This window comes from Dendropsophus ebraccatus, chromosome 13 (genome assembly GCF_027789765.1).
Source record: "Dendropsophus ebraccatus isolate aDenEbr1 chromosome 13, aDenEbr1.pat, whole genome shotgun sequence".
In the NCBI taxonomy this organism is placed as follows: domain Eukaryota; kingdom Metazoa; phylum Chordata; class Amphibia; order Anura; family Hylidae; genus Dendropsophus; species Dendropsophus ebraccatus.
Window position 1 is genome coordinate 9,012,428 of NC_091466.1, and position 12,613 is coordinate 9,025,040.

Consider the following 12,613-nt stretch of genomic DNA (forward strand, 5'->3'; position numbering starts at 1 on the left):
AGAACACTATAGATGAGAACACTATAGATGAGAACGTTATGGATGAGAACACTATAGATGAGAACACTATAGATGAGAACGTTATGGATGAGAACATTATAGATGAGAACATTATAGATGAGAACATTATAGATGAGAACGTTATGGATGAGAACACTATAGATGAGAACACTATAGATGAGAACGTTATGGATGAGAACATTATAGATGAGAACACTATAGATGAGAACGTTATGGATGAGAACGCTATGGATGAGAACACTATGGATGAGAATGTTATGGATGAGAACACTATAGATGAGAACGTTATGGATGAGAACATTATAGATGAGAACACTATAGATGAGAACGTTATGGATGAGAACACTATAAATGAGAACGTTATGGATGAGAACGCTATTGATGAGAACGTTATAGATGAGAATGCTATGGATGAAAACGTTATGGATGATAACACTATGGATGAGAACATTATGGCTGAGAACACTATGGGTGAGAACACTATGGATAACACTATGGATGAGAACACTATGGGTGAGAACACTATGGATAACACTATGGATGAGAACACTATGGATGAGAACACTATGGGTGAGAACACTATGGATGAGAACGTTATGGATGAGAACACTATGGATGAGAACATTATGGATGAGAACACTATGGATGAGAACGATATGGATGAAAATGTTATGGATGATAACACTATGGATGAGAACATTATGGGTGAGAACACTATGGGTGAGTACATTATGGATGAGAACACTATGGATGAGAACACTATGGATGAGAATGTTATGGATGAGAACGCTATGGATGAAAACGTTATGGATGAGAAAGCTATGGATGAGAACACTATGGATGAGAACACTATGGATGAGAACGTTATGGATGAGAACGTTATGGATGAGAACACTATAGATGAGAACGTTATGGATGAGAACGTTATGGATGAGAACACTATGGATGAGAACACTATGGATGAGAACACTATGGATGAGAACGTTATGGATGAGAACGTTATGGATGAGAACACTATGGATGAGAACACTATGCATGAGAACATTATGGATGAGAACACTATGCATGAGAACATTATGGATGAGAACATTATGGATGAGAACGTTATGGATGAGAACGCTATGGATGAGAACGTTATGGATGAGAAGGCTATGGATGAGAACGTTATGGATGAGAACGTTATGGATGAGAACGTTATGGATGAGAACGCTATGGATGAGAACACTATGGATGAGAACGTTATGGATGAGAATGTTATGGATGAGAACACTATGGATGAGAACACTATGGATGAGAACATTATGGATGAGAACATTATGGATGAGAACGTTATGGATGAGAAGGCTATGGATGAGAACGTTATGGATGAGAACACTATGGATGAGAACGTTATGGATGAGAACGTTATGATGAGAACGTTATGGATGAGAAGGCTATGGATGAGAACGTTATGGATGAGAACACTATAGATGAGAACATTATGGATGAGAACGTTATGGATGAGAACACTATGGATGAGAACGTTATGGATGAGAACGTTATGGATGAAAACGTTATGGATGAGAATGTTATGGATGAGAACATTATGGATGAGAACACTATGGATGAGAACGCTATGAATGAGAATACTATGGATCTTGCAACGTGGCGACAGTTTTTTAAATTTTTTCAGCAAGACACAAGTTTCTATTGTGCCAAAATGGTAATAGTAAAAAAACAAAACTTTACATTATAAGTTTGGAACGGCTGTAACCGTAGTGACCCAGAGAATACATTTATTATGTTATTATTACTGCACACTGAATAGTGTAAATTTAAAATTTAAAAAAGACAAATAAATCTCAGAACCGGCAGCATATATTACAGCATCACGGAGCTGTAACCACACAAAGTGAGACAGGCCTCACCAGGCATCACCAGGCATCACCAAAGGGTTAATCTCCTGTTTCCATGTCCCCTATGTGGGGTTTTTTTGGTGCAGAGGTGGCCGTTTTCTTGTAATGGGCTGATAAATGTGAATGCTCCACTTCGTGCCACCAATCTGTGAAGCCAATGTATGAAAAATAAAGTGGTATTGTTTTAGTGAATCTAGGCCTCTGCTGGGAAGTCCTGGTGGGAAGTACATATGTAGTATACGTATTTTCTGGCAATAGGGCTCAGTTATACATTGGATGTTCCCAGGGAATGTTCTAGAGTCAAAATCAGGAGAAATTTATGGCTTTTTTATAGTAAGATTCTCCTGGTTGCCCATAGCAACCAATCACAGCTCCCATAGCAACCAATCACAGCTCAGCTTTCACTTTGCATATAGCTCTAGTTAAATGAAAGCTGAGCTGTGATTGGTTGCTATAGATAATGAAAGGTGAGCTGTGATTGGTTGCTATAGATAATGAAAGCTGAGCTGTGATTGGCTCCTATGGATTTTGAAAGCTGAGCTGTGATTGGTTGCAATGGATAAGGAAAGCTAAGCTGTGATTGGTTCCTATGAATATTGTAAGCTTAGCTGTGATTGGTTGATATGGATAATGAAACCTGAGATGTGATTGGCTCCTATGAATATTGAAAGCTGACCTGTGATTGCCTGCTATGGACAATGAAAGCTGAGCTGTGATTGGTTTATATGGATATTGAAAGCTGATCTGTGATTGGTAGCTATGGGTAATGAAAGCTGAGCTGTGATTGGTTCATATAAGTATATAAAGCTGAGCTGTGATTGGTTCATATAAGTGTATATAAAGTGAGCTGTGATTGGTTGCTATGGGTAATGAAAGCTGATCTGTGATTGGTTTATATGGATATTGAAAGCTGAGCTATGATTGGTTGCTATGGACAATGAAAGCTGAGCTGTGATTGGTTGCCATGGGCAACAGAGTTAATAAGACAGTGGAGAAGTTTTGCAGTTCATTGATGAAGAGGATAAACTTTATTATACACTCACTGAGTCCCACAGACTTCCTATACATCCATCAGACTACTCTGCAGGAGCACAGACCTCCATCTAATAGAATGGTTGTGGAGGGTATCAGCACCGTCTGTCAGCTCTCTATGACATATCAGAAGTTTATATAAGTGATAGTTGAAAACTTTCAAACTCATTAGAAAAGTGGAGGTGGATATATGAAGTGCATGTGCTGCCCTTCTCCCTCTGCTGGGGGGCATGGTGAAGATATATACTGTATACCAGAAGAGAATAAAGAATACCTACATTAATCACTCACCTCCTATAATTTCTTACAAGAATCACCTTAAGGACCTACTTATACGCTTTATTTGGTCATTTGATCACTTAAAGGGGTATTCCCATCTTAAACTTCTAGGAGTTCAATACTTTTTGCGAATATTTTTTTTTTTTTAGCGAACTTAGGATCTCCTAATATGCTGCTCTTTCCATTGTTGACAACATGTTGTCTAGGTTACCGGCCACCACTCTGCTTTGGCACTTACCTTAATGATGATGATGCTCTTCCTGTGTCCCGTCATTCCTGTTTCCACCAAGCTGACCTCAGTGGTGACCCGCTCCTCTGTTCCCCCCATATAGCTCACTAGCCCTGTCCGGCCGCGGCTTGGGTGTACTGTCAATTGTCTCCCGAGCGACTGCTGAAAGTGGGCGGGGGGGTATGAATCATGTTCATGTATTGGCTGGGCAAACGCTTACAAGGGCAGGTAGGGGTGGGTTAGACAGTTGAATGCTGAGAATAGGCGGGGTTGAGATAGCGGCTGCTTGGTCCGCCTACATGTTAGCTACGCTACTGGATTTTTTTTCCAGGGAACAATGCACCTAGGTTTTCACTGTGTTGAACGCTTTTACTTGCCCCCGACAGTGTTATTGTTTGGCTGATCTCCCTGAGATCAGTGATCTGTTTGCCATATGGCTATACTAGGCATTGCTCCCACCTAGCCAGAATCCTGCTCCACACTGATGAGGGGCAACACCCCAAAACAGCTGTATGTGAATGGATACCTGGCCTTGGTATCTCCCTGGTCATATCATTAGACTCATAAAATGTGTAGGATATTGACTGAAGGGGCCACTTAATATGGTGGTTTTGGTGGTCTCTGTACAGAAGCCATCACTCTGCTAGGTCCTTTCCTGGAGGGATATCTGGCTAGACCTGTGACTAACTGAGGCTCCATGGACTCTTTTTGCATATCAGGAGAAGGAGACATCTTTTCTAAATGAATGTATTAGTTGGTATTGGTGGGGTCTGAGTCCTGAGACCCCCATGGATCACTAGAATAAAAGGAGAGAATCAGCTTTCCATCATTATACACAACACAAGGAGGTGTCAGCTCTTCCAGGTCATGAAAGCGTAATTGGCATATAATCCAAAGCATGAACTGACATGTCAATTCTTTCAGCAGAAAGCTGCGGAGAGCGGAGATGCCCTAAACATAACATTGAGGCAGTGAAGCAGGTGGAATCCTGTGCAGAGTCCGCAAGGGGGTCCCTCTCGGAATTCCCGCCTGTTTTCCGCAGCTGTATCAGCTGAGGTGGGAATCCCCTTCTTGAGAGGTTTACTAACTATAGAAAATGATGGCCTATGTCTAGGATCATCCATCCGTTTCCTAATCATTGTAGGTTCCAGCAGGCAGAGCGCCACCCAGTCGGAGCATGGTGAGGTCATGGGTTCAAATCTGATCAGAGGCCACAAGTTCATAGAGTTAGCATGTTCTTCTTTGTGTTTGTCCCTCCGAAAACTATATTAACATTTAGATTGCGAGCCCCAAAAATAAGACTTTGTGAACAGCGGGGACATTGTTAGAACAGCAGCAATGGGGGATCAGAGAACAGGTGAGTATTACTTATCTTTAAAGGGGTAGTCCACCCAAAAAAAATTTCTTTCAAATCAACTGGTGCAATAAAGTGCCAGAGATTTGTAATTCACTTCTATTAAAAAATCTTAAGTCTTCCAGTACTTATCAGCTGCTGTATGCCCAACAGGAAGTTGTATTATTTCCAGTCTGGAGAGCAGGGGAGGTTTTCTATGGGGATTTGCTGCTGCTTTGGACAGTTCCTGACATGGACAGAGGAGGCAACAAAGAGCACTGGGTCAGACAGGAAAGAAAACACCACTTCCTGCTGGACACACAGCAGCTGATAAGTACTGGAAGACTTAAGATTTTTTAATAAAAGCGAATTACAAATCTCTGGCACTTTATGGCACCAGTTGATTTGAAATAAATTTTTTTGGGTGGACTACCCCTTTAAAGGGGTTATCCTGCTGTCAAAATTTTTTAACATGCTACTGCCATATGAGTAAACATAAAAACCATGTCATGCTTACCTCTTTGCTAATATGTCATGCTTACCTTTCTGCGCTCCGCCGGTGTCCTGATGCAGTCGCCGATGTCCCCTGCCATATGTAGCCACAGTTACATCTGAGACGAGTTCGCCTCAGGAGTGGCAGTCTGCTCATCCACTTACTGGCCCCTGGCACTGTCCCATCACAGTCAGTGATTGGCTAAGTGGGCCAATCTTGGAAGTAATGGTGGATACAGACACCGAGGGAGCATGGAGAGGTAAGTATGACATGTTTATGTTTATTATGGCAGCAACATGTTAAAAATTTTGGGGCACTGGATAACCCCTTTAAGGCTTCCTGACCCAATTTAAAAAAAGTTATGCTTTCCCCCAAAGAACCCCATGAACAGTTTTGTACAGACTATGGATATCTTTTGCTGTGGAGAATGAATGATCCCATCCTGAACTCGCACTCAGCTCTTCCATCACGTGAAGGCTATACGGTGAAGCTATACAGGGTCAGGAGTTATTTTTGGAATCCCAGTTGTTACAATAATTTTTTCTTGTAAATTTTAATTTCCAGTATTTACCAGGGAGAAGTAAATGAAGTTGTAGCAGTGTATAGGCCAGAGTCTATACCTATAATCATAGTAATTATTCCACCGCTGAAATTACTGTTATTAACCTGCGCTTTATTTCTGCTGCTCCATTTCTGTCGCTGCAAAGCTATTAATTTTTATGAGTTTTATATACATCACAGGACATTACATTGATGTCAATCAGACCTGGGAGACCACACCTCGGTTTGGCTGGATTCCATAGTGTTTACAGCCTCCTAGTATTCCAGTATATATAGAGCTGCATGGACAGTCAGAGCTCAGAGTCTACTGCTACCTGCCCAAGGTAAGTCACCTCTCTACAAGGCATTGCCGGCTGGGTCTGGTGTCCGGGATGCTTGGGTTACTCTGGATCAACATAGAAACATAGGCCATAGTAGCATCTGGTGGACCTTACTTTACTATCTAAGGGGACTTGCAATTTCCTGTACATGGTGATTTGTCGATATGGATTTGTGTATACAATGTATTATTCCATAGTTTCATTATTAGGTATATTATTGACTTAGCTGATAATGTATAGATAGGCGTAACTTCTAGTATACTGCCAGCTTCATGGGTGTATGCCTCTTCTGTAGGACTATACATTTATAGGGGTAACTGAGTATACAGAATTATCTTCCATGCAGGGATGGATTATGGGGTCTTTACCTATCAATATATGTTGATTGAGACCCCAACCAGGTAGTCCCCTGTTCCTCTTCACCAGCACAGACATAGTTTAGAGTTTTAGCATATACAGTCATTCTACACCAACTCTATGGGAGTTACAGGAACAGCAGTATTGTCTATAGGCAGAAATGACCAGGGCCATGTCTACAGGGAACTGAAATGTTAATGCAGAAGCACAATGCAAGCTGCCATTTACAGCAGCCTATACTCTGTATATGAAGCAAATTGCCTAATAGAAGCTACAGCTATTACCATTTACAATGAAAGCTGCCATGTACAACAGCTTATACTCTGTATATGGGGCCATAGTTATGTGGGGTTACCAAAGCGCAATGGACAACGCCATTTATAACAGCCTGTACTCTGTATATGGGGCCATAGTTATGTGGGATTACTAAAGCACAATGGACGACACCATGTATAACAGCCTATACTCTGTATATTGGGCCATAGTTATTTGGGATTATTAAAGCACAATGGACAACGCCATTTATAACAGCCTATACTCTGTATATTGGCCCATAGTTATTTGGGATTATTAAAGCACAATGGACAACGCCATTTATAACAGCCTGTACTCTGTATATTGGGCCATAGTTATGTGGGATTACTAAAGCACAATGGACGACACCATGTATAACAGCCTATACTCTGTATATTGGGCCATAGTTATTTGGGATTATTAAAGCACAATGGACAACGCCATTTATAACAGCCTATACTCTGTATATTGGCCCATAGTTATTTGGGATTATTAAAGCACAATGGACAATGCCATTTATAACAGCCTATACTCTGTATATTGGGCCATAGTTATTTGGTTTTACCATAGAACAATGCAACCTTCCATGTACAACAGCCTATATTCTGTAATATGAAGATTTTCCATAGACGCCTTCTCAGATCCTAAGTGGGGGCAAGTTGAAATCCAATATGCCCGACCTATTTCTCCCCCAATATCTGCCATCAGGAAGAGTCAGGAGGCCGCCATGCACATTAGATGGTCAGCCAGTCCTGGGTTCAGCCAATGTTAATCTAATGTATATGGCTGGCTTTACTCCTAAGCTCCTTGGCTTGTCTGGGTTGGAGTACCACTTATTTGTGGATGGATCGGCCAGCAGTATAAGGATCACAAGAATCACAGCTACCAAATCCTAACATTCACCTGCAGCAGAAATAGGATGTCCCAAGGGGCCGCACAACTCCGGACAACACTAGTATACAGGAAATGAGAAGACATGGGAGTAAGGGTCACATCCCCATCTACCCCAGACAGGTCTATTCCCCAGTGATAAAGGTATAAAGCTTCCCGACTCTTACATGGATAATTAAGTATTTCTTCCTTTCTCTACAGCTTTTATTCAGCTTATTCTCTTTAGGACCCTACAAACCCCCAACCACAGCAATGGAAGGAGGTAAGACCCCCTGACTCATACAGAGCTTCTAATCCACAGAGGACAAATAATTTACTATACATTGTGCCCCTGGCCCATATATTTACCCTCCATTTCTTCTTTTTTCAGCACCAAACCCCTCCAAGAAGGTAAGATAAGAAAGGGTCTGGTAACAAGACCATTAGATGGTTGGTTATGGGTGATAATGTTTAACATGATATTACATATGTGAAATGTGTGCAGAATACATTGGGGATTGAGAGGAAGATGTCCTCTATTAGTAAGCTTAAATTCATTACCCTAGTCCAGCAAATATGGTAGCCAAGGTATATAGGCTTGTTGGTGGCACCTCCCTGAGATGCAGCACCAGGCGTAGATGCTTCAGGTGCCCATACATATTAGATGGATGTTGGCCAAACTTGCCAATTGTTGTACCGATCTGTGTAGGGGTGTCCCGACTGGGTCTTAAGGTGCCCAGTCCTTTATTTGGGCACATTTTTCCTTTCTTGCCAATGGGCGCTTTGTTGAGTCAAACACAAATGTGTATGGAAGGGATAGTTGTAAGCCAAATGACCCCCAGCCAAAAGTTTACCATACATTCGAGATCTCTTATGTCTTCTGAATGGTATGAGGGGAGAAAGTGGCTGCCAGATAACACTTGCACCAGCTTATCTCCCTAAGCATATAAGGAATGGCCATGTAGAAACCAATATTCTTAACCCTTAACGCTTTTACCTATAAACTGCTGTTGGTGGAGTGTTGGAATCTGGTGGGAGATGAGCCCAAACTTGTGGTATAGAACAGCTCCCATGATGCCAAGCAGGTAACTCTGTAAAGCTTCAGGATTTTCATATACAATGTGAGGTAACAATGGGCAGGTGATATTATAAGCCATGTATCCATGTACAATCTTTATTTCATCTTAATATCTTTATCCTTACAGCCCTCCAGCAGCAGCCAGAGCTCAGTAAGTAAAACCTGTTAAACCGGTATTGCCTGCTGTAACATATTAGAAGCTAGGAACTCTTTTCTTTATGGAGAAATGGTAGTTTGTTATATTGGTGCTTTATGATAGTTTTGTATATCATAGAGAGGCAAAATCTTACTGGAGAGTTGGCTTTGATTCCACAATGAATGTTCTCTAAATGCCATCCCTTTTTCTTTCTTTAGGGCTCATGGAGTTCAGGAAGCCAAGGAGGCAGCCAACAGAACCAAGGCAGCTATTCCCAAAGCCAAAGTAGTGGCCAACAGAACCAAGGCAGCTCTTCCCAAAGCAGCAGCCAACAGAACCAAGGCAGCTCTTCCCAAAGCAGTGGTCCACAAACCCAAGGCAGCTATTCCCAAACCCGAAGCAGTAGTCAACAGAACCAAGGCAGCTCTTCCCAAACCCAAAGCACTGGTCAGCAGAACCAAGGCAGCTCTTCCCAAAGCACTGGCCAACAGAACCAAAGCAGCTATTCCCAAAGCAACAGCCAACAGAACCAAGGCAGCTCTTCCCAAAGCAGTGGTCCACAAACCCAAGGCAGCTATTCCCAAACCCGAAGCAGTAGTCAACAGAACCAAGGCAGCTCTTCCCAAACCCAAAGCACTGGTCAGCAGAACCAAGGCAGCTCTTCCCAAAGCCAAAGCACTGGTCAGCAAAACCAAGGCAGCTATTCCCAAAGCCAAAGCACTGGTCAACAGAACCAAGGCAGCTCTTCCCAAAGCACTGGTCAGCAGAACCAAGGCAGCTATTCCCAAACCCGAAGCAGCAGTCAACAGAACCAAGGCAGCTCTTCTCAAAGCCAAAGCACTGGTCAGCAGAACCAAGGCAGCTCTTCCCAAAGCCAAAGCTCTGGTCAGCAGAACCAAGGCAGCTATTCCCAAAGCCAAAGCACTGGTCAGCAGAACCAAGGCAGCTCTTCCCAAAGCCAAAGCTCTGGTCAACAGAACCAAGGCAGCTATTCCCAAAGCCAAAGTGGATCCCAACAAGGACAGAATCAGAGCAGTGCCCAGCAAGCTGGTGGATTCCAGCAAGGAAAGAATCAGGGCTTAGGACCACAGGGTGTGGGATACCAAGGCAGTAGCCAGAGCGGCAGCCAGAGCACCAGCCAAAGCACCAGCCAGACCAGCAGCCAGCAGGGAAGTTCATACCAACAAGGACAGGGCAGTAGCCAGAGCACCACCCAACAGGGCGGTAGCCAGAGCACCACCCAACAGGGCGGTAGCCAGCAGGGAGGTACATATCAAGGACGGAGTCAGGGAAGCAGCCAGCAGGGCAGCAGCCAGAGCAGCAGCCAGCAGACCAGTGGATCTCAACAAGGACAGAGTCAGGGAAGCAACCAACAGGGAAGCGGATATCTCCAAGGAAAGGATACAAGCAGTGGAATCCAGCTCCAAGGTAGCAATATCAGCAGCCAGACTGGGGGCAGTGGTCAGTCTTCTTCTACTACTACTTCATCCTCTTCTTCTTCTTCTTCCAACTACTTTAGTCAAGGAAAAAATAAGCCCTAAATCTGTAAAACAGTCGAAGATGTCAGAATAGCTATGTATACCTGACCACACCTATGATACCTACTGTTCCTTTAACTTCTTGAATATATCTGTTTCCAAAGCATAATGATAATAAAGTTCTATCGTGATTACAGCAACTGAACATGTCTTCTTGTGGTTTTCTTCATTTTGTTTCTTCGGGTCATAAAGTAACTGAAGGGAAATTGTAGTGTTCCAGTGCAGGTGTGCCACTAAGTTCTTTGTGCACCTGAGTAAAGTAACTCGCACAGGTTCCCACAGTGGGATGAAGGAGAGGTGCACTGTTAGTTTTTCCCACTTGGTGTTGCTGTTATATTCTTTGTATGTATTATGTGAAGCACAGCTAAAGCGAGCAATGGGTTAATTGTCACATGTCATGTTTCATCCTGTCACAGGTGCAGGTATTTTCCCTCCTTTCAATCTCCTATCACCTCTCTTCTTACTCTGCATACACAGCCCCACCATCCATAAGGAGGTTTAGTTGGCTCCTATAAAAGCAGGCTAGTTCCTGGTGGGTGTGTCTTTTTCTAGTTGAAGTAAGTGGTGAGAGAGCACAGTTCCTGCTGCAGTGAAGCCAGGGCCTGGCTCAGGCCAGGACCCTTGTAAGAGACCAAGAAAACAGATCTCTTCTTAAGTGAGTTGTCTTTGCTAGCATATGGAGCTAGAACCTCTCAAGAGGAAGCACGTTCTCTGAGGATCACCTTGTCCATGCCAGGGATACAGTCAACACGACACAGGTATACTGAGTTTGGTGCTGACCCCAGTAGGACAAAGCTGCAGATTAAGCCTATGTATCCTACTGCAACACATGGCTGTTCTGAAAAGCTTCAGAAAGTCTGCTCTACGCAGTGCAGGGACCTGAGAAGTCGTACTACCCTGACAGGACAGGTATCTCGACACTATAGGGCATAAGGCGGTCAGATCCAGGTTATCTATACGTGAGTACAGGTATCTTCTCTTCTATTACGCTATCCCGGAACAGTACACATCTACATTGGATGACGCCCTCAAGACACTCCTCTACTCCCTTCTGCTCTTACTTAAAAAGTCTACACAACTACCTCTCACCTGCACCTACAGTTAGCAATGTGTTACTGTATTGCACTTTCACAACTGTTATCCTGGTTAAGCTATTAGACTCTGTTTTGGTCTTGCTGCACCCACACCTATACACCAGGCTTACACTTGGGTTACCCCAAAACTCTGGGAAGCAGCGCCCATTTGTCCGGAGTTGGGATCCACACCACTCCAGACTACCATGACAAGTGCCCAAGTGACCCAACACCCACAGAGCTGCCACAACACCGCATAGCAAAGTAAACGCCTTCTTTTAAGTTGAAGAAAACAAAAGTATTTCCAATTTAACAGTCAGAGCCTTAAAGGGGTATTCCCGTCTCTGTTAATATACTTATACCTGTCGGACTCGTCAAGTTGAATATTTTTGCGAATTACAATCATTCAGCCACTTTCCTCCATCTCCTGATATGTGTCTCTTTCCCTCCCGTTGTGGACAGCTTGTTGTCTGAGTTACCGACCACCACTATACTCTAAAAGCAGTCGATGGACACATCTATTCATAGATAATATAGATGTATAGGGATATAGAGGAAGATTTATCAAACATGGCGTAAAGTGAAACTGGCTCAGTTGCCCCTAGCAACCAATCAGATTCCACCTTTCATTTTCCAAAGAGTCTGTGAGAAATGAAGGGTGAAATCTGTGACCTCTGACCTCTTGGTCGCTCCTCTAGTTGTAGCTCTCCTTGCCTGGGCTGTCAGTGGGCGGCCATGTCTCGGTAGGTTTGCTATTTTCGGATGATGCATTGAACAGCGCTCTCCCGTACATGTATGCTAGTATAGCAGATTCTGTAGTATATACCTGTTTGTTGGTGTAGAAGTGATGACGCGTATTTTTATTGATTGATAATAAAGGTGAATATCTTGCTGAATCACACGTTCTGTCTTCGGTGATACCTTTGTGTTCTTGTCAATTATTCATTGCAGGATTTGTAGGGATCCACCTAATTTACTAATACGGTGAATAATCCAGCAATGGCCGTCACCTGCCCCCCTGCTAGTCAGAGTGAGGCGGCAGAATTCATTTATCATGGAATATCTCTCCCTCCTGAGCTGATGTTCTTCTCTTTCCTGACAGGT

At 43.2% G+C, this 12,613-nt stretch overlaps 1 protein-coding gene across 1 annotated transcript; it reads left to right on the plus strand.

Moving 5' to 3' along the window:
• The first annotated feature begins 1,501 nt into the window (after positions 1 to 1,501).
• LOC138770407 (hornerin-like) lies at positions 1,502 to 10,581 on the plus strand. Its single transcript, XM_069949510.1, has 6 exons — positions 1,502 to 1,723; positions 6,086 to 6,166; positions 7,907 to 7,967; positions 8,076 to 8,095; positions 8,890 to 8,913; positions 9,117 to 10,581. Exons 1-6 carry the CDS (start codon positions 1,502 to 1,504, stop codon positions 10,437 to 10,439), a joined length of 1,731 nt encoding a protein of 576 aa, XP_069805611.1. The 3' UTR covers positions 10,440 to 10,581.
• The last annotated feature ends 2,032 nt before the right edge of the window (positions 10,582 to 12,613 follow it).